This window comes from Ovis canadensis, chromosome 14, assembly GCF_042477335.2.
Source record: "Ovis canadensis isolate MfBH-ARS-UI-01 breed Bighorn chromosome 14, ARS-UI_OviCan_v2, whole genome shotgun sequence".
Classification (NCBI taxonomy): domain Eukaryota; kingdom Metazoa; phylum Chordata; class Mammalia; order Artiodactyla; family Bovidae; genus Ovis; species Ovis canadensis.
Window position 1 is genome coordinate 71080084 of NC_091258.1, and position 22668 is coordinate 71102751.

The 22668-nt window shown below is 42.4% G+C and overlaps 1 protein-coding gene across 1 annotated transcript; it reads left to right on the plus strand.

The window, feature by feature from the left end:
• The first annotated feature begins 15883 nt into the window (after positions 1–15883).
• On the plus strand, positions 15884–22055 carry LOC138419598 (zinc finger protein 420-like). The gene is made up of 3 exons (XM_070289311.1): positions 15884–15917; positions 16931–17026; positions 20536–22055. The coding sequence occupies exons 1-3, from the start codon at positions 15884–15886 to the stop codon at positions 22053–22055; spliced, it is 1650 nt and encodes a 549-aa protein (XP_070145412.1).
• The last annotated feature ends 613 nt before the right edge of the window (positions 22056–22668 follow it).

A 22668-nucleotide genomic window follows, 5' to 3' on the forward strand; every position in this document is an offset into this window, starting at 1 on the left:
AACAAAAACTTATATGTAAGGAAAGTGGCAAAGGCTTTCATCAGAGCTCTCACCTCACTAGACATCAGAGAGCATGTATTGGAGAGAAACTCTAGAAATGTAATAAGTGATGAAAGAGGTTAGTCCTAAATGTACACTTTAGATAACATGAGAGCATTTCTGCAGGAAAGATATGTGATGATGTACCAAACAAAGTAGGAAAGTTGTAATAAAAATCAACTCTAAATAAATATCAGAGAAGGCATACTAGGAAGCATTTCATCAGTTCCACTTTCCTGAATTTCCTCTGGAGGAGAATTACTGTAGATAGCAATCCACAGTTAAAACACAGAGAAAATTGATATGTTAGAATGGATCCCAGGATGAAGGGTTGTGTGTGGAGTGGTACAATTATTAGCAATGTATTCTTGCTTGTTTTGACATATTTGAGATTATTTGAAAACCAAATGAAAGTAAGTCAATCTCAAAATACTACATGTTTTGGTTTTTTCTACTGTGTATGTGAACTCAAGTTTTTGATGGTTGCTGACTCAGTGATAAGAGAATCCCTTCTATCTGAGGTAGGAACCATTGGTATTTATTCTTCATTAAGGACGTTAAGTACGTAGTAATATTACGTGTACACTGAACATCTAATGGAGGTGTTTGTCATTGGTGTCAAACAACCCTGTAGGTCACCATGATGTAAGTGTTCAGGGACTAATGCCACATATTAAGGTCAGACAGAGGTTTGTTCTAAATTTTCAATGTCACTGGCTTTTTAAGGATAATACAATGACAGTTCACTGAAATTTTGATGTATTTTTATAATAGCAACAGAAGTCATGAATATTAATTGACATGTTTGAAATAAAGACTTCTCTGATACCCTGGAAAAGTATGGGAAACCCTTCCCAGAAAAATCATGTAATTAATCTATGCCTTGTTTATTAAATGATTAGCCTTCCTTTTGTAACCATAGAAAGTGCAACTCTGAGACCATTGTATCAGAAAAATGAATATCGTTGTCTATGCTTGTAATCTGTATTCTAATCAAGGGTCACACAGTGGATTGTAAAAGGTTTCATTCTGACTATGTGTGATATTCATACATGTTAATCAATAAAACTGGATGGTTTCTGGTGTTACAGTTGCTGTGTAATGAATGAAGTGTTTACCTACCACCGACATTAACCTCTCCAGCCTTACTTAAGCTTGCAGGGAAGAATACATACCAGTGAACTATTAGGTAGCACAGTGAGATGACATCTGTTACTGCCCTTTAGCCTCATATAATTTGATCATGTATTTCCCATCATTTATCCATTGTACTTTTCCCCCCTCTCTGTACCTGCAGGGACATTGTGATGGTTCTAATAAGAAGGATCAGACAGAGTATTGTTGAGAGCTTCCCTGACTGCCCCGTGCTGTTGCTGCCTCAGCATCTGTCTGGGGAGCAGGCAGCCTGCAGGTCCTTGAACTCACACCAGCCAATCCTGTGAGCACCTCCACTAGACGACCCCCTTCCTTGAGATCAGCAGTCTTGCCGAACCCCTGGGTCTACTGCACAGGCCCCCCTTCAATGACACCCTCAGAGCGCACCAGATTCCTGCTCCTCTGGTTTGAATGGACCCATCCACGCTCAGCCTGGGGAGCCCACAGCACTTCACCCAGGGTCCCTTAGAAAGGCCTGAACCCCAAGTACTGGACCTTTCTCTGCCTGGTTCTAGCCTGACCTCCCTCAGTAATTCCCACCCTAAACCCTCCCCTCTGAGATGTCTCAGCTGTGCTGAGTGAGAAGGCTCAAGCTCAGGGCTCCTGAGTGTGGGTCTTGGGGAAGAAGCATCAGAACAGAGAACTTGCTAAAGACGTATTTAATGACCCCATCTCAGACCTGCAGATTCATAACTTCTTAGAGTGGGGACCTGACCTCGAGGGGTTCATATTCACTGAAATGGTTAAGAAAGAATCTGAACCAATGGCCAAGTGATTTCCATCTGTTTCAAATCAGGGTCACGTGACCAGTGTTAGGAAAGGACCTCCCTGGTGCACGCCCCACAGAGTTCTCTCTTGGTCCTGTGGAGGCATCAGTGTGGTGTGTAGGAAGTGCTCCAGGGAACTCTAAAGCAAGGCCCAAGTTAAGGACGTGGCTCCTGGTCCATCTGTGAGAGCTGAGGACCAGCTTCAGTCTGAGGAGAGGCTACAGGTTTGGTCTAGCTGGATTTGGACCAGGGAAGGCAGTCAGCTCACATCATCTGTGTGAGCAGAGGGTTAGGAGCTCCCTATGGGGAGAGAACAATCAAGAAATAAGTTCAAAGGCTGGTCTCCAGGTAGGAGGTGAGTGTTCCCGAATCTCTCCTGAGACAGGACAGGAGAGGTTGGCCTTTTCAGCTTTTCAAGGTCCTTCTGTCTGTAGGTGAAGTAGTTGCAGGATAAAGAGCTCTGTGGATGCCTTTGAAGGTATTTTCTCAAGATGCAGAGGTGTGTTTGCTACATAACATCCCCAGAGAAGACAGAGCAGGAGGAAGAAGAGGAGGAAATGGCAGCTTCTCAGGTCCATGTTCTGTTCCGGGCCTGGGGCTGTGTCTGGTTTTCCTCCTGAAATGCCTAGACTGAGAATCGGCAAACCTTTAGTTCTCTGCTTCTAATTTTTCTGCCTGAGGTGTTTGTTATCAACTCTTTTTTCCCTTTTCTTCTTATCATAGTGAAGACTGGCTCTTTAGACCACCTCTCCCTTGTGTCCCAGATCCTGTTCTCCATTGTCTGTATCCTGGCTTTCTATAGAACATGACGAATTCCCAACCTGAATGAGTGACTTTCAGCTGGTGAACATATTCCCTTTGTGAGAGATCAACACGGAGACGCACTGGTATCCGAGATTCCCGCTGGGATGTGGTTCAGTGTTGGGATCTTCGGGAAGTAGGGGAAATGCCATGATGAGTTCACACGTGGACACAACTCAGCTCTTTAGGAGTTAGAAAATGCCCTTATATATTGAATCAACTCAGTGATCCAGAATTTTTCAGGAAATGTGCAGAAATAAAAAGAAAACTAGGAGACACTGTCCTCTGTGATGCTAAGGCTTACTAGTTAAACGCACTGTTAGGATACAAAACAGAGGAAGTATATATAAAATGAATTTTGCATAAAACTGATATCTTTTTGTTAGGTTCAAGTTATCATTTCCTAGCTGCTGCTACTGCTGCTGCTAAGTCGCTTCAGTCGTGTCCGACTCTGTGCGACCCCATAGACGGCAGCCCACCAGGCTTCTCCGTCCCTGGGATTCTCCAGGCAAGAACACTGGAGTGGGTTGCCATTTCCTTCTCCAATGCATGAAAGTGAAAAGTGAAAGTGAAGTCGCTCAGTTGTGTCCGACTCTTGGTGGCCCCATGGACTGCAGGCCACCAGGCTCCTCTGTCCATTGGATTTTCCAGGCAAGAGTACTGGAATGGGGCACCAGTGCCTTCTCCTAAGTGCCCAGGCTCTGATAGTGCATCTTCCGTGTGATCCATTTACACCATGACAGGTGATGTCCACTGGCTCTGGTGATTTCTCTGAGATTATCAGGCTAGGAAGTTCATTTTTTTTCCCTCTGTCTTTAAACAAGGCCGTGGAAAAATGGAATGGGGAACGTGTGAAAACCCTCACAGTTAATGGAGAAATTCCACGTCTTTTTGGTTTCTCTTTGCTTTGGAAAATGAACCCTCACTGTGTTGATGATAGACACTGGGTTTTGGGAGTGGGCGTTTTCATCACTCAAGCCCACGTGTGATGTTTCTAGTACACTCCACACTCATATCACACTTAGTCTTCTTATTCACATTTTTTTTTCAAAATATTTGCAATAATCATATTGGTGCTAATCTGTTTTCACCTGTGTTGAATTTCTAAGATACAGCTCAACAAAATGATGCAGTTTGTCAAGAAATTAAAGTTGCAGAACCAGGAGCTCTAATTTATCTTATACCGTTGTATATGTTTGCACCCTAGTGTATTTAAAATATACAAAGAATATCATTCATAAGCAGATGTATATATTTTAACCCATTAAAAATAATCTTGATTTTATTGCCATGAATCAGTTCAGTTCAGTTGCTCAGTCGTGTCCAACTCTTTGTGACCCCATGAACCACAGCACGCCAGGTCTCCCTGTCCATCACCAACTCCTGGAGTTTACCCAAACTCATGTCCATTGAGTCAGTGATGCCATCCAACCATCTCATCCTCTGTCGTCCCCTTCTCCTCCTGCCTTCAATCTTTCCCAACACCAGGGTCTTTTCAAATGAGTCAGCTTTTCGCATCAGATGGCCAAAATATAAATGTACAGCATGTGGCAAGGCTTTTAAGCAGAGTTCAACTTTAACTGAACATCAGCAAGTCCATACTGGGGACAGACCTTATAAATGTACAGAATGTGGCAAATCCTTTACCCATTATTCACTCCTTACTCAACATCAACGAATCCACACTGGGGAGAGACCTTGTAAAGGTACAGAATGTGGCAAAGCCTTTAACTGGCATCTGAGTCTTACTGTACATCAGCGAACTCATCCTGGGGAGAAGCCATACAAATGTAACAAATGTGGCAAAGCCTTTATCCATTGTTCACATCTTACTCGACATCAACGAATCCATACTGGGGAGATACTTGATAAATGTACAGACTGTGGCAAAGCCTTTCCCCAGAGTTCAGATCTTTCTTGACATCAGAGAATTCATCCTGCAGAGAAATGTTAGACATGTAAGGAATGTGGCAAAGGATTTCACCACAGCCATCACCTCACTCCCTGTCAGAGAATACATACTGCAGAGAAACCCTAGAAATGAGTCAGTGATAAAAAAAGGTTGGTCCTAAATATACAATTTTGAAGCAACGAGTGTTTACTTTGGAAAGATACACGAATGAAATACAAAAATGTAGACAAGTGTTTCATCAAACATCAAAAGTAAATCAATGCCAGAGAATTCATACTAGAAAGCATTTCATTCGTACCACTACCAAATGAATGTCATTCGACTCTCAAGTTACAATGCTATGATTTGTTTCCACTGTATATACGAACCTCTATTTTTGATGGTTGTTACCTGAATTGTAAGAGAAGCCCTTCTATACTAGGTGGGAATCATTTATATTTATTCTCCAATTTATAAGATTAAGAACACAGTCATGTTATATGCACACTAAACCTCTAGATGGAGGTATTTGTCACTGATGTCAAACATCTGTGTTGTCACCATGATGTAAGTGTTCAGGAAATAATTCAAAGTAAGACGGAAGTTTGCTCTCAGTTTTCAATAATTATGTCAATTGCTTTTTAAGCATAAACCAAGGATTGTTCATTAAAATCGAAAGTCTTTTTATAACATCAACATCGAGAAATCATGCATATTACCTGGCAGGCTTGAAGTAAGGACACCTTCTCTTCTACCTGATGTAAGTATAGAAAACTCTTTCTGGAAAAGTCATATTAATATAATTAATGTCCATCCATGTTTACTACATTAACCTCCATTTTGTAAACCACATGAATCACATTCACAGATCATTACATCAGAGAAACAGGAAAGTTTTTAGAAGCTTGTAATCTGTATTTAAATCAAGGATCAAACAACAGTTGTAAAAAGTTTTATTCCCTCTGTGTAAAATTAATGTACATTCATTAATAAAAGTGGATGATTTTTTAGTGTTACGGTTGATGTGGAATGAAGGAAGGGTGAACGCACCACCAGCATTAACGTCTCCCACCTGTTTAAGGTTGCAGGAAAGATAACGTTATAAGAAACTATTTGTGGCACAGGGGTGGCATCGGTAGAAATTAGTTCCTTACTGGTGTTAAACTCTCACAAATTCATATATTTCCCACCGTTTCTATGTTGTATCTCCTCTCTCATTTTGAAATTACTCGGACATTGTGATGGTTCAAATAAGAAGGATCATACAGAGTACTGTTGAGAGCTTCCCTGACGGCTCCGTGCTGTTGCTGCCTCAGCGTCTGTCTAGGCAACAGGCAGCCTGCAGGTCCTTCAACTCACACCAGCCAGTCCTGTGAGCACCTCCACTAGATGACCCCCTTCCTTGAGACTAGCAGTCTTGCCAAACCCCAGGGTTTACTTCACAGGCCTCCCTTCAGTGACACCCTCAGAGCTCACCAGAATCCTGCTCCTCTGGTTTGAATGGACCGATCCACACTCAGCCTGGGGAGCCCACAGCCCTTCACCCAGGGCCCGTTAGAAAGGCCTGGACCTCAAGTACTGGAGCTTTCTCTGCCTGGTTCTAGCCTTGACCTTCCTCAGGGGCCCTCAAGGCTTCCTGTGAATTCTCTCAGGACCTAGAGTCATAAACTCACCTGCCTCAATTGTCCATTGTTCTTCTGTTAGGTAAAACTTTTCAGGGGCTCATTTAAGCAAATGTCAATTTAACAAAGTCACAAAAAGCATAATTAAAAGCCATGATGGGAAAGTTCTGAACCAAGATTTATAAAATCTTGCCCTGTATAATTCTTAGCACAAGTTTCTTGTCTAGGCTTAAAGGAACTCTTTTCTCATGGCCTTGGCATACTTTGAATGCAATATATAAATATCTGAAGATATATACATCATATAATTTATATAACACACATTGGATACAATATATAAATATCTGAAGGTATACATGTTAGCAGTGAGAAAACCAAGAAGGAATATGTGAGTGTATGTGTATTTGTACACATTTAACTTAGAGAATTTAGAAAGGCTACATCAAAACGGGTCATTTTAGACTTGCAGATGATTGACTAAATACTGCAAAACTTGTCAATTTGTCAATCAATCTGTTTTGTCTATTTTTCATGGAATTCATTTCCTTAAATGTCAGGAGGTTACACTTGTTAAGGAACTTCCACACTGTGCTCCCCCTGTGACTGCCCCAGTTTAAATTCTCTCCAGCCGTGTAGGAGGTTCCCTGATCTCCAAGCCTCGTCAGCGTTTACAATATTAATAGTGGGCTCTTTGCTAATTGTTATTCTGACTGGCATGAGATGACGCATCATTGTAGCTTTGTTTTGCATTTCTTATTGTTTAGCGCTGGTGAGCATCTTTCATTTGCCTCTTGCCCATCTAAAAGAGCAAGTTGCCCCACCCAGGCTCAGCAGTTGTGGCGCACAGGCTTAGCTGCCCCAATGCATGTGGAGTACTCCTGGACCAGGGATCAAGCTCACGTCCCCCGAACTGTCAGATGGATACTCCACCGCTGGGTGACACGTCTGTTTAGCTTTTTTCCTTTTGAGATGCATGTGTATTTTGTATTGGAATATAATTGCTTTACAATGTTGTGTTAGTTTCTGCTGTATGACATCATCAATCAGCCATAAGTATACATGAATCTGCTCCCTCTTGAACCTCCCTCCCGTGATCTCCATTTCACCCCTCTGGTCAGCAAGAACACCAAGCTGAGCTCCCCGTGCTATCCAGCAGATTCCCACTAGCTACCTGTTTTAACCATCAGTTCAGTTCATTTCACTTGCTCAGTCATGTCCAAGTGTTTGTGACCCCATGGACTGCAGCACGCCAGGCCTCCCTGTCCATCACCAACTCGCAGAGTTTCCTCAAACTCATGTCCACTGAGTCGGTGATGCCATCCAACCATCTCATCCTCGGTCGTCCCCTTCTCCTCCCCACTTCAATCATTCCCAGCATCAGGGGCTTTTCAAATGAGTCAGCTTTTCACATGAGGTGGCCAAAGTACTGGAGTTTCAGCTTCAGCATCAGTCCTTCCAATGAACACCCAGGACTGATCTCCCTTAGGATGGGCTGGCTGGATTTCCGTGCAGTCCAAGGGCCTCGCAAGAGTCTTCTCCAGCATTTCAGCCATGGTAGTGTATGTGTGTCAGGAAGGCTCTTCAGTTTGTCCCCCTCTTCTCCTGCCGTGTCCGCACATCTGTTCTCTATATTTGGACAAATATTGTCATAACAGATATACATGGAATCTAAAAAAATGTCGTTGATGAACTTATTTACTGAGCAGGAATATAGGCACAACGGTGGTTCTTAAGCTTTTGGATGTTGAAGTTTCAAGGCATAAAATACACAGACAATCGTGGCATGCATTTTATGAAGTGAAAGAAGCCCATTCAAAAATGCTACAGAAAGTAGCAATTTTACAATATGACACTTTGGTGTAGGTAAATGTTCATATGTGCTCAGTAGTGTCTGAGTCTTTGTGAGCCCAGGGGCTGTAGCCCACCAGGCTCCTCTGTCCATAGATTTCCCAGGAAAGGATACTAGAGTGGGTTTCCATTTCTTCCTCCAGGGGATCTTCCTGACCCAAGGATGGAACCTGCATCACCTGGATGTCCTGCATTGGCAGGTAGAAAGTTCTTCCCACTCAGTCACCTGGGAATCTAGTAGGAAATATAACAGAGATTTAAAAGGTCTGTGGTTGCCATGGGTTTCAAAGGAAGCATTATGAATATCCTAAATCTAGAAAACTTTCAGGACCGTGAAATAATTTGTGTTAAACTGTTGTGATGGACACATGTTATTATACATTTATCCAGAGGTATGGATTGCACATCCCGAAAAGAGAAACAAGGGTAAAGAGTTTATTTACTGTCCTTGTAGCTTCATCAGTGGTAACAAATGCTCGCTCTGGTGGGGAAAGGTAAGTAGGGAGATTGTCCACGTGTGCAAACAAGAGTCATATGGGTATGGGAAACGTTGTACCTTGTTCTCAACTCTGCTGTGAAACGAAATCTTCTACAAAGTTGGTACTGGTGCATGCACACTGAATATTTTTTAGAATATATAATATTAGAAAGATGGACATGCTTCTATCTTTAATTTTTCCTTAGTCATTATACTTTAAAGATGTGAGAAAATAGAGCTCTCTAAATGGCACAGACAACAAACTGTAGCAGTTGATTCATAAAACCTAGAAAAACACACACACAGCAAGTAGAACAAGGCTCTCACGTGTTAATTCATGTTAATGTAACTTAAACGACAACACCGATCATGATTTCCTTGGTTGGTCATCAGATAGCATTTAGGGCATCATTTCCAAAGGCATTTGTCTCTGCCCACACACACTTGTTAACCTAGCGTGTCCTGCTCAGTTCAGTTCAGTTTAGCTGCTCAGTCCTGTCCTACTCTTTGTGACCCCATAGACTGCAGCTCGCCAGGCCTCCTGTTGCCTCTGGTTTATTTCCAAAGAAAGCTGTGTTGGAAACACCTCCAGGCTCCTGGTCTCTGAAGTTGGAGGTGCCACAGCTGCAGAGAGGTGGTCACAATGCAAATCATTTTGTGAAAACGTGTGTCCCCAGGCTGCAGAGAGGGGTGAAAACAACTAAGGACATGGGAGATCTTTGGGAAGAAGTCTGCAAGAAAGTCTGGCAGGAACCCAAGACCCCCAGGTGATTCCCACCACTCACCTCTCCCCTCCCCTTCCCCAAGGGCGCAGGCACAGGTGAGGACCACCACACCCATCCTAGAAAGAGCCCCTCGCCAGGGAATCAGGTTCACCTTTGCTTCTAGAAGTGCCCGCCCTAAATCCTCCCTTCCTGAGGTCTCAGATGTGCCAAATGTGAGGTTTCCCTCAGGGCTCCTGAATGCAGGTCTTCCTCTTGCATTTTTTCAAAACCCTGGTAGGCTGGTTCAGGTAGCCCAGAAGTAGGGTCCATTGTCTCTGGTGAATTGTTCTGAGGCCTGCTCTCTGTAAGGAAGGAGAGGAACTAGCTGGGAAGATCTGCCAATAGAGTGGAGCAGCAGGATGTGATTAGCATATCAGGTTAGTCTTGATTACCCAGTACAGATCAGGAACAGAGAAAGTCAGCAAAGAGCTCCGAAAAGGGTGAGAGAAACAAGAAAACGTTTTCTTCTTTTTCACTGCAGCAGTTGCAGGTTAAACGGCTGTATGGATGCTTTTGAAGGTATTTTCTCAACATGCAGATGTGAGTTTGAGAAGTCATATCCCCACAGAAGACGCAGAGCAGGAGGAAGAAGAGGAGGAAATGGCAGCTTCTCAGGTAATTGTCCTGTCCCGGGTGTGGGGCTGTGTCTGCTTTTCCTCCTGACATGCCAGGACTGAGAATCTGCAAACCTTTAGTTCTCTGCTTCTAAGTTTTCTGCCTGGAGTGCTTGCAATCACCTTCTCATTCACCCCCCCCCCCTTTTTTTTTTTTTAAATTTTAAATAGTGAAAACCAGCTCTTCAGGTTTCGTCTCGCTCATATTCTAGAGTATTTTCTCCATTGTGTGTATCCCGGCTTTCTATAGAGCATGATGAATTCTCAACATGAAATAGTGACTTTCAATGTTGAATACATTCCCTTTGTGAGAGATCAATCCGGGGAGGCACTGGTATCTGAGATTCCCATTGGGATGTGGTTCGGTGTTAGGATCTTAGGGAAGTCGGGGAAATGCCGTGATGAATTTACATGTGGATGCAATTCAGCTCTCTGGAACAGGAGTAAGAAAGTGCCCTTGTTAATAGAATGAACTCAGCATTCCAGAATTTTTCAGAAGTTAAAGTAGCAGAGACAAGCCTCTATACCGATAAGGAAAATATACTAATTAAGTGGACTATAAGCTACAGATCATGGGACGTATACAGGAGGTGGAACTTGCAGAAAGCTGACATTTTTCATGGTAGATTGAGATCATGCTTTTCCTAATATTGCCAAGAAGCCTGGCAGTGATATGCGTTTTTACATGTACTCTTACCCCGTGACCTCTGATGTTCACTGGTTCAGGTGCTTCTGGGAGATTTCCACGCTATGAAATTCATTTTTTAATTTTTTGTCTTGAACAAGGGTCTTGGAAAGAAAAATGATGGATATGCCTATCACAGTTAATGAGGAAATGCCGTATCTTCTTAGTTACTCTGCTTTGAGAAATAAACACTGTCAGCTAAAACAGATGCACACTTTGAGAGATGTGCATTAAGTTTTATTTGGGGCAAAATGAGGACAGCAGCCCAGGAGACAGCATCTCAGAGAACTCTGAGAAACTGCTCCAAAGAGCCAGTGGGGGAAGGTCAGTATGTGACTTTAGTGAAGGGGGAGTTCAGTGCAATCAAGCACTTACTTTACAAAAGTTTTCCGGCCAGTCGTGAGGAACTGAATCGTCATTTAGTGGTTTAGTGCTTTTCTAGTTATGAAGAGATGCAAGGATTGGGATCATGAAAGCAGTTCCTGAAAATATCTGACTCTCCAAAGACCTGTTCCACCAGATTCCCTGGAGCAGAGTGCCCCAATCCACCCTAAACTACGACTAGGGGACTGAAGTCAGTTGCAGCACCATAGGGTTCATTCTTCCCAGAGGCAGATGGCAAACGCCCTTGTTGTTGCTCAGTTCAGTTCAGTCAACTCAGCCGTCTCTGACTTTTTGCAACCGCTTGAATCACAGCCTGCCAGGCCTCCCTATCCATCAACAACTCCCGGAGTTCACTTAGACTCACGTCCATCGAGTCAGTGATGCCATCCAGGCATCTCATCCTCTGTCGTCCACTTCTCCTCCTGCCCCCAATCCCTCCCAGCGTCAGAGTCTTTTCCAATAAGTCAACTCTTCACATGAGGTGGCCAAAGCACTGGAGTTTCAGCTTTAGCATCATTCCTTCCAAAGAAATCCCAGGGCTGATCTCCTTCAGAATGGACTGGTTGGATCTCCTTGCAGTCCAAGGGACTCTCAAGAGTCTTCTCCAACACCGCAGTTCAAAAGCATCAATTCTTCAGCACTCAGCCTTCTTCGCAGTCCAACTCTCACATCCATACATGACCACAGGAAAATCCATAGCCTTGACTAGACGAACCTCAGTCAGAAAAGTAATGTCTCTGCTTTTAAATATGCTATCTAGGTTGGTCATAACGTTTCTTCCAAGGAGTAAGAGTCTTTTAATTTCATGGCTGCAGTCACCATCTGCAGTGATTTTAGAGCCCCAAAGAATACAGTCTGAGACTATTTCTCCTGTTTCCCCATCTATTTCTCATGAAGTGATGGGACCGGATGCCATGATCTTTGTTTTCTGAATGTTGAGCTTTAAGCCAACATTTTCGCTCTCCTCTTTCACTTTCATCAAGAGGCTTTTTAGTTCCTCTTCACTTTCTGCCATAAGGGTGGTGTCATCTGCATATCTGACGTTATTGATATTTCTCCTGGCAATCTTGACTCCAGCTTGTGTTTCTTCAGTCCAGCGTTTCTCATGATGTTCTCTGCATAGAGGTTAAATAAGCAGGGTGACATATACAGTCTTGACGCACTCCTTTTCCTATTTGGAACCAGTCTGATGTTCCAAGTCCAGTTCTAAGTGTTGCTTCCTGACGTGCATACCGATTTCCTTAAGAGGCAGGTCAGGTGGTCTGGTATTCCCATCTCTTTCAGAATTTTCCAAGGTTTATTTTGATCCACACAGTCAAAGGCTTTGGCATAGTCAATAAAGCAGAAATAGGTGTTTTTTTCTGGAACTCTCTAGCTTCTTCCATGATCCATCGGATGTTGACAATTTGATCTCTGGTTCCTTTGCCTTTTCCAAAACCAGCTTGAACATCAGGAAGTTCACGGTTCGAGTATTGCTGAAGCCTGGCTTGGAGAATTTTGAGCATTACTTAACTAGCATGTGAGATGAGTGCAATTGTGCGGTAGTTTGACCATTCTTTGGCATTGCCTTTCTTTGGGATATGAATGAAAACGGACCTTTTCCAGTCCTGTGGCCAAATTTGCTGGCATATTGAGTGCAGCACTTTCACAGCATCATCTTTCATTTGAAACAGCTCAACTGGAATTCCATCACCTCCACTAGTTTTGTTCATAGGGATGCTTTCTAAGGCCCACTTGACTTCACATTCCAGGATGTCTGGCTCTAGATGAGTGATCACACAATCTTGATTATCCAGGTCGTGAAGATCTTTTTTGTACAGTTCTTCTGTGGATTCTTGCCACCTCTTCTTAATATTTTCTGCTTCTGTAGGTCCATACCATTTCTGTCCTTTATCAAGCCCATGTTTGCATGAAATGTTCCCTTGGTATCTCTGATTTTCTTGAAGAGATCTCTAGTCTTTCCCATTCTGTTGTTTTCCTCTATTTCTTTGCAATGATCTCTGAAGGAGGCTTTCTTAATCTCTTCTTGCTATTCTTTGGAACTCTGCATTCAGATGCTTATATCTTTCCTTTTCTCCTTTGCTTTTCTCTTCCCTTCTTTCACAGCTATTTGTAAGGCTCCCGAGACAGCCATTTCGCTTTTTTGCATTCCTTTTCCATGGGGATGGTCTTGATCCTTGTCTCTTGTACAATATCATGAACCTCATTCCATAGATCATGAGGCACTCTATCAGAACTAGGCCCTTAAGTCTATTTCTCACTTCCACTGTAAAATCATAAGGGATTTGATTTAGGTCATACCTGAATGGTCTAGTCATTTTCCCTGCTTTCTTCAGTTTCAGTCTGAATTTGGTAATAAGGAGTTCATGATCTGAGCCACAGTCAGCTCCTGGTCTCATTTTTATTGACTGTATAGAGCTTCTCCATCTTTGGCTGCAAAGAATATAATCAATCTGATTTTGGTGTTGACCATCTGGTGATGTCCATGTGTAGAGTCTTCTCTTGTGTTGTTGGAAGAGGGTGTTTGCTATGACCAGTGCATTTTCTTGGCAAAACTCTATTAGTCTTTGCCCTGCTTCATTCCGCATTGCAAGGCCAAATTTGCCTGCTACTGCAGGTGTTTCTTGACTTCCTACTTTTGCATTCCAGTCCCCTATAATGAAGAGGACATCTTTTTTGGGTGTTAGTTCTAAAAGGTCTTGTTCAGTCGCTGGCAATGTTTTTGGAAAGTGCCGATTTGTAGTTGACAACACTCCTGTGTGTTTACTAGAGATGCTGGGATTTGGGAGTGGGGATTTTCATCACTCAAGCCCAGGTCTGATCATTTCCAGTACACTCCACTCTCATATCACAGATAGATAGAGTCTCATCACATTTCGGTATTTTCCAAAATGTTTACAAGAATCATATGTTATCATATGCTTATCTATGTTCAGCTGTGCTAATTTTTAAAATATAGTTCCATGCAAATGGTAGTTTTTTGAGGTAATTAAACAATTCAGAACCAAAGCTGTCTATTTTTTTAATCACTGTGTATGTCTGCAGCCTAGTCTATTTTTAAAAATTAAAATAATATTGTCACATGAGTGTATGTACCTCGGTACTTTGTCTCGTCACAACAAAGATTTGGAGTGACAGACATTAAAGCCCTTGGCGCATCACAGCTCTTGGGTCTTGGACAAACCGTGTTTTAGCTTAGGCAAATCAGTGTTACAGCTCTATTTTATTTAGAAGATAGCACGAGAATCCATCCTTGAAGCGTGAGGGCATGCCAACCCAAGGACTTGTAGAGAAGAGATTGGAGGAGTGCAGGAGGGAGGGAGAAAGAGAGGAAGAGGGCACGAACGCGGGAGAGAAAGAGAGAAAGCACTTTGGCTCCTGCTTTTATATGTTTTTCCCTCGACCTGGGCCTGCCCTATGCAAATTGGGTTTAGCCCGGAGTGCTGTTTTTTCAGGAGAAGGCAGTGGCATCCCATTCCTGGTCCTTGGACCCTCTTTGACCTTCCTTGACTTTTAGCCACCGCCATTTTGGACTCCTTTTCCCTATTCTACCTACCTAACAATATCATCCTCAAATATTTATGTACATTTTCAGTCAGTTAAAAATTATCCTGATTTTATTGACATGAGAATTTGTCTCTTAATAAGTACACAGTCCCATTTTAGTGTATGTCTGTATGCATGAACATGTTAACATCATTTGATTGATTTTTTGTTTTTCTTTTTTGAAGATTCCGTGAAGCAGGGAATAGCTACCCACTCCAGTATTCGTGCCTTGAGATCCCATGGGCAGAGAAGCGTGGCAAGCTACAGTCCCTGGGGTTGGTAAGAGTAGGACAGGACTGAGTGACTAACACTTTTCTTCTTTTTAGCATTATTTACAAATACAGAAATTTCTATAAACTTTCATGAGAGTTAGCTCTGTGCATTTGTCTGTGTTTGATTAAAGTCTAGAGTCACAAACTGAAGTAAAAGTTGCTGCTGCTGCTAAGTCACTCCAGTCGTGTCCGACTCTGTGCGACCCCATAGACGGCAACCCACCAGGCTCCCCCGTCCCTTAAGTTGTCATTTAAAGAATGTTCGTTAAAATATTTGCCAAAAGATGATACAGCAACATTATTGATTTTAAATTGTTCCTGTTATACATTCAAGTCTCTGAAAACTGTCAGAAAGTAGTCTATACCAGATTGTTAAACTGATTCTTGCTGCCGAGATTACTATCCTATCAGACCTGTAAAATCTGTAAAGGACTTAAACTTCAAAGTTAAATGTGAATTCTTCCCTTATTATTCTACCTCGTTGCTGTTCACACATTGTCACTCATGGAGCAGAATTTTCCACGTTACTCGTTCAAATAAGCTTGTGAAAAATGTGGCACACTGAGCCCACTCCAGAACATTTGGGTCAGGAAGTGCTTTGTAAAAATATTTCCTGTTTCTTTTGATAGACAGTTCATCGTCTGTCAACTGAGTACAACACTCAGAAATAACTATGCCAATGTTGATCTGATCATATGATTACTCTTTCAAATCAGAATAATTTCTGTAGTGGTTCATGGATCGTATCTCATCCTCTTTTCTTGGGGTTAAAAATGTGGTAGAAAATATTACTGTGTAAAAATTATATTCTTGTGTAACACCAGACATTCTCCTAAATCAAAACCATTTCTCTTGCTGGTTTCCTCTTGGGTCACATTAGGAAGTCTTCCCATGGGCACATGGCACCTTTACTTTGCATTTCAGGGACGGCTGACATTCCAGGATGTGGCCATAGACTTCACTGAAGAGGAGTGGGAATGCCTGGACCTCGGGCAGCGAGAATTGTACAGGGACGTGATGTTAGAGAACTACAGGAACCTGGCCTCCTTGGGTGAGGATAACTGCCTTCCAGAATCCCTTCTCTACCCACTGGGTTTTGGTTCCTGCATTTCTAGAATGTCTCCTAGAATCTTCTGCTCCTTATAATAGTTTCAGATCCCTGCTTTCTATGGGAAAATGGATATTTATGAGTTGAGAAAGAAGACTTCATGATGATTCATTATGATTCTCACTCTTCCTTGATGGAATCTGCCTCCTTCTTCTAGGTTAGTGCTAATTCTGTAGGTTCTGTGGTATAAAAGGGTGCCACTCTCCTTTATAAATCAGATTTCTCCCACTTACTGACTTTGGCCTTAGTAGTACTTGACTAGAATCTCAAGATATTTTCTTTATGTATTTGTTAGTTAGAAAAGTGCTTCGATAAAGTATTTGGGGTATAATTTTGTAGGCTATATTAACATTCAACCATGCCTTCTCTAGAATGTTAATAATGTAATAATGTAAAGAGCAAGGTAACAGTCATGTCTGACTCTTTGCGAGCCTATGGAATAGTCCATGGAATTCTCCAGGGCAGAATACTGGAGTGGGTAGCCGTTCCCTTTCCAGAGGATCTTCCTAACCCAGGCATCAAACACAGGTCTCCCACAGTGCAGGTGGCTTCTTTACCAGCTGAGCTACCAGGGAATGTTAATACAGCTTAGGAAATTATGTCCCCAAATACTTTAGTTCTAGGCTCTATTAACATTCTACCATGCCTTCTCTGGGCTTCCCAGGTGGCACTAGTGGTAAAGAACCTGCCTGCCAATGCAGGAGACGTAAAAGAAGTGTGTTTGATCCCTGGGTTGGGAGGAATTCCTGGAGGAGGACATGGCAACCCACTCAGTACTTTTGCCTGGACACTCCCATGGACAGAGGACCCTGGCAGGCTACAGTCTATAGGGTGGCAAAGAGTCAGACGTGACTGGCACGACTTAGCACATGTGCCTTTTCTTCTCACTTGAATACATATTAGATTGGAAACTGATGAATCTCTTGTAAAACGAATATTCCTTTTCCTGATATCAGGTCTTGTGGTCTCTAAGCCAAACCTGGTCACCTTTCTGGAGCAAATGAAGAATCCCTGGGATGTAAGGAGACTGGAGACACCAGCCGTATACACAGGTAGGGGTCAATGGATGGAGCCGACCACTCCACGACAGGTCCAAGGATTAGTGAAGAATTCATCTTTGTCATGTGGTTTGGGAAGATCTGCTTCAGTGGAAATGGTTTTAGAGAAGTCTGGGTTTCTTTCTGTTGCTGTCATAGGCGGATATCACCTGCCCCATTCTGTCCCTTTAAATCATTCCTGAATTCATCTCCAGTGATTACTTTTCTCAATCACAGTGAGAACTGAAACCCTTCTCTTGGCCTGTGAAAACCTGCATGAATCGATTACTATTCCATTTCGTGCGGGGCAGGGGGCCCCTCAGAAAACTGAACATTTCTGAAAAACTCTAAGACGCTCCTATTAAAGCTTCTACCTCTAGATGACAGTGTGTGAGCGGAATTGAGGACATACTGCCAAAGTTCTAGGAATACTGGGGACAGAGTTTGTTTGTTTGTTTGTTTCTGATATAATTTCTAAAACACTGGAAGCTACAAATATGATCTTATAAATTTTAAATTCAAGTAATTTCTTCACTGTATAAACCAAAACCTCCCTAAAGAGAAAGAATGCCAATCTCAGGATTACTTCAAAGTTTCTGTTTTCTTCATATGAACTCATATGAAATGTTAAGTGTATCTGCCCCAATTCCTCAATGCTAAAAGGCTTAACTGAACTGAACTGAACTGAAAAGACTTAAATATATTCAATTAACTCAAAAAATTTTCAAATAAATTGGCATAAGAGCTTAAAACGTTTTCTACCATAGTTTTAATGGTTTCAAACTATTATAATGTTTAGATAATAGAATCTTTTTAAAACATTCTTATTGGAGTATAACTAATTTACAATGTTGTACTGCAAAAAGAATTCATTTTACATATAGATATCTACGCTTTTTAAGATTTCCTTCCCAATTCCATCTCCACAGAGCATTGATAGTGTTCACACCGTACTTTGAAAGTCTCATTTCTGAATTTCTCAAGAACTGCTTCTTTATTTAATGAATCTTGTTATCAACTTCCACAGACTTTGTCCTACGTGTCCTCGCTTTCTGATTAGACCTATGTCAGTATCATTTATGATTTTTATATTGAAACATCATATAGAACGTGCTAAAATAAAAAGTGGATTAAAGAATTAGAGGCATCTAGTGGCATCAGCATTTAAGATGACTGAAGTGGAAGAGTAATCATTAGACTGCCTGTCTCTTCTTCATTTAGTGGTTCTTGGAGCTTTTTGTCTTGCTCCTTCCTCTACACCATACTTCTTTGTCGTCCCATTTTGTCAAATTTTCTGTGTTTGTGGTCTGTTCTGCAGGCTGCAGGATCCTAGCTCCTCTTGCTCTGTTGTCTTCCCCCTAGGGGGTGAGGTTGGTCCACAGGCTTGTACCCTTATCCCCTTGATCTGGGCTTTGATTGCTGTTATTGTGACCCGTGCCTCCCCAAAATATTGAGGGGAGCTTCCCCTTGGCTCTGTGGTTTTCACTGGTCTCTCGGGGTGGGGTCTGCTTCTTGGTTTTTGGAGAAGAGCCCCAGATGTGTTTCTTCCCTCTGATTCTGATCTGTAGTCAAGGCAGGTAGGATTGGAGAACACCTACTGGGAGAGAAGCCACTAAGCATTGCTCCTCTGGGATTGTTCACCTTGGCGTGTGCTCATGCACTGTGTGAGTCTCATGTGACCGCATGTTGGCACTGCATTGGCCCCCCTTCAACCATGGGCATGCTGGCACTTTGCTCTGGTGCCAGCAGCTTTTACTTTTAGGGATTTACATAAACTGTTTATGAAGGCAGAGAGATGTGCCTCCTCAGATGTTGTTTTCACTGGAACACCAGCAGAGATCCAGTGAACTCAGGTCCCAGAATTGCATTCATGGAGCTGGACATGCTGTGGTGCTCTGGGGGCAGCTCAGACTCTAGCCTGGCCCTTCCCCCTAGTATACATCCCCACAAAGTCTACAGCTGCTAAAGCTACACCTCACATGTCTGTGGGAGCCCTGGTTATCCATTCAGATGCTCTGTAGGGGCTGAGTTGACAAAGCCAGTTGCAGGTATAAAAGCATGGTTTGTGTAACCGTGAGGAGAGACTTCAGTTTTCCTTCCTTAACCCTGGGGCTAGCTGAGCTTTCAGCTCCTTCTATGTGTGTGGGCCACCCACAGGTGTCTGCTGCAGAAGCTGCCCCAGAGCACAGGAGTCTGCTGATTGTGGAGGAGGTGCATGGGGGGAGGCTGTGGCTGGAGCTCAATAGAGCCCACCTGGGTGGTGGCCCTTCGTAGTGCTGGGAGAGGAGGGGCCAGCACAGGGGGAGAGGGGCTGCAATGGTGGGTCTTCCCTTTGGGCATCAGTCAACAAAGGCGCTCTGCTCTCTGGTGGTCAGGCTTCCTCCATAAGCATTCTAGTTATAGAGCTCCTCCATCACCCCCGGCCCCTCAGGATGTCTCCACACAGCCCACAGCAGTCCTCTGCCTGGCTATGCTCTCCAGACCCCACATTTCAGCACCCAGCCTTTGTCTGCAGCAACAGATAACCCTCTCAGGCTGGGTGGGCAGGGCTGGCATCAGTACCCTGTGTACAGGTCTCACTCTGTCCTGCTTCCACAGACTGTTGCCGTGTTCTCTTCCCACAGAGAATGAGGCTCCCCTTCTGTCCCAGCTGAGCTCACATCAGCCCCAATAGATAGGAATAGTAGATAAGAAAACTTTCATTTGATATCTTTCAGCTGTGTCCTCTCACAACACCCGTGGTTTGATGTCAAAGAATCCAAGATTAGAAAACTTAATCCAAAAAGCAAACCTAGGAATATATGAAAGAGCTTACCTTGGAAACGAACACTTAATGAAAGTCCGGGAATATATGGGGGTATGTGAAAGACCGAGAAGATGTTTATATGGACAGAAAGAAACCAAGACAGTTTCACACAATGCGGACATTACTGCCATAAGAAATGAGCAATATGAGTCAAACTGTGGAAAACACCCATTTCAGTTATCAACAGCTGCAGAGAAGTGTATCTCTTCAACCAAAGGCTTAAAGCAGTTTTTGAAACATACACATTCTCTGAAGGGAAATGTGGAAAATCTGGAAAGTCATCCAGTCTCTACTGCAAATACTCATGCAAACCACTCTGAACACAGGTTTCAATTACACATACATTCAAGCACGTCTGAAAACCAGAAATTGAAAAACGATGGGGAAAACTCACAATATAACCAGCTTGAGGGATCTGTGAACAAGGGGTCATTATTCTTCCACCAACAGACAGTTTCTCTCCATTCCAAAATATGTAATGTTGATATTAATGGAAGAGAGTTAATCCCACCATCATTGATCACTACACATCATGATACGGTTAATACGGAACAACTTCTCACATGTAATAACACGAAACAGGCCTTAAGTAAGAGCTCTACCCCTAATAATTACAAGAATATTTATGATGGAGTGAGAAGCCATTCATGCAATGAAACTGGGTGTACAACTGAACAAGACTCTCACCCTATGAAACATCAGGGACCTCAATCTTCAGACAAAGATTCTAACAATAGTACATGGAGGAATATCTTTTACCAAGCATCAAGTCCTACACTAAATGAGAGTACACATACTGAAGAGAAGACTTACAATTGTGAATATGGTGATGTCTCTAATCAGGCTTCAAATCTCACTCAACAGCAGAGTATTCAGAATCCGCAGAAAAGTTACAAGTGTACGAAATGTGAGAAAGCCTTTACTAACTCATCCAGTCTAAGTAGACACAGGAAAATGCATTCAGGATGGAAACCTTCCAAATATACAGAGTGTGGCAACACCTCTAATCAGAATTCAGAGCTTAGTCAAGATCAGCAAATCCACACGGGCAAGAAACCTTATGAATGTAAAGAATGTGAAAAAGCATTTATGTGTTACTCAAACCTTAGTCGACATCAGCGCATTCACACTGGGGAGAGGCCTTATAAATGTACAGAGTGTGGCAAAGCCTTTAAACAGAAGTCATGTCTTACTGATCACCAGAGAATTCATACTGGAGAGAAACCTTATAAATGCAAAGAATGTGGGAAATCCTTTAGTCAGAACTCAACTCTTACTGAACACCAGCGAATTCATACTGGAGAGAAGCCTTATAAATGTATAGAATGCGGAAAAGCCTTTAGTCATTACTCAAACCTTACTCAACACCAGCGAATTCATACTGGAGAGAAGCCTTTTAAATGCAAAGAATGTGGAAAATCCTTTAGTCAGAACTCAACTCTTACTGAACACCAGCGAATTCATACTGGAGAGAAGCCTTATAAATGTATAGAATGCGGAAAAGCCTTTAGTCACTACTCAAACCTTACTCAACACCAGCGAATTCATACTGGAGAGAAGCCTTATAAATGCAAAGAATGTGGGAAATCCTTTAGTCAGAACTCAACTCTTACTGAACACCAGCGAATTCATACTGGAGAGAAGCCTTATAAATGTAAAGAATGCAGAAAAGCCTTCCGTCACTACTCAACTCTTATTGAACACCAGAGTATTCATACTGGGGAGAGGCCTTATAAATGTAAGTTTTGTGGCAAAGACTTTAGGATGCACTCACATCTTACTAGCCATCAGAGAATTCATACTGGAGAGAGGCCTTATAAATGTGAGGACTGTGGCAAAGCGTTTAGATACCACTCAGGTCTTAATAAACATCAAGTAATCCATACTGGAGAGAAATCTTATAAATGTAAAGAGTGTGGAAAAGCCTTCAGTTACCACTCATCTCTTACTCAACACCAGAGAATTCATACTGGAGAGAAGCCTTATAAATGTAAAGAATGTGGAAAAGCCTTCAGTCAGTACTCAACTCTTACGCAACACCACCGAATTCACACCGGAGAGAAGCCTTATAAATGTATAGAATGCGGAAAAGCCTTCAGTCAGTACTCACATCTTACTCAACACCAGAGAATTCATACTGGGGAGAGGCCTTATAAATGTAAGGATTGTGGCAAAGACTTTAGCAGTTACTCAGGTCTAACTTACCATCGGAGAATTCATACTGGAGAGAAACCTTAGAAATGTAAAGAATGTGGAAAAGCCTTCAAAGCACTCACGTCTTACTCAAAATCAGAGAATTCATACTGTAGAGAAACCTTAGAAATGTAAAGAATGTGGAAAAACCTTCATCAAGCACTCACGTCTTACTCAACATCAGAGAATTCCTACTGGAGAAGTGGTAAAGGCTTTAATCTGAGCTCTCACCTTATTAGACAGAGAGCACATACTGGAGAGAAACCCTACTAATAAGTGATGGAAGAAGTTTGTCCTAAACATACACTTCAGAAAATACAAGACCTTTTATTTAAGAAAGATGAGGACTGACATAAAGAAAATGTAGAAAAGTATTTAATAAAAATTAAATCTAAATAAATATCAGAAATTCCACACTAGAAAAAGTGAAAGTCGCTCCGTTGCTTCCAACTCTTTGCAACTCCATGGACTGTGTCCATGGAATTTTCCAGGCCAGAATAGTGGAGTGGGAGGCGGATTTTTACCAACTGAGCTATCAGGGAAGCCCGCAGATAGAAACCATTTCATCAATTCTGTTTTTTGAAGTTCCTCTTCAGGAGAAGTATTGTAGATAGTAATCCATAGTTAAAACAAATCGAAAATTGATATGTTAGTATGG

What these genes read in the sequence shown, in the direction of transcription:
- LOC138419598 (XM_070289311.1), top strand. Translation starts at nt 15,884, where the DNA reads ATGTTAGAGAACTACAGGAACCTGGCCTCCTTGG. An exon ending in CAGGAACCTGGCCTCCTTGG is followed by an intron (nt 15,918 to 16,930) that starts GTGAGGATAACT and finishes TCCTGATATCAG; the next exon opens with GTCTTGTGGTCTCTAAGCCA. An exon ending in GACACCAGCCGTATACACAG is followed by an intron (nt 17,027 to 20,535) that starts GTAGGGGTCAAT and finishes CTCAATCTTCAG; the next exon opens with ACAAAGATTCTAACAATAGT.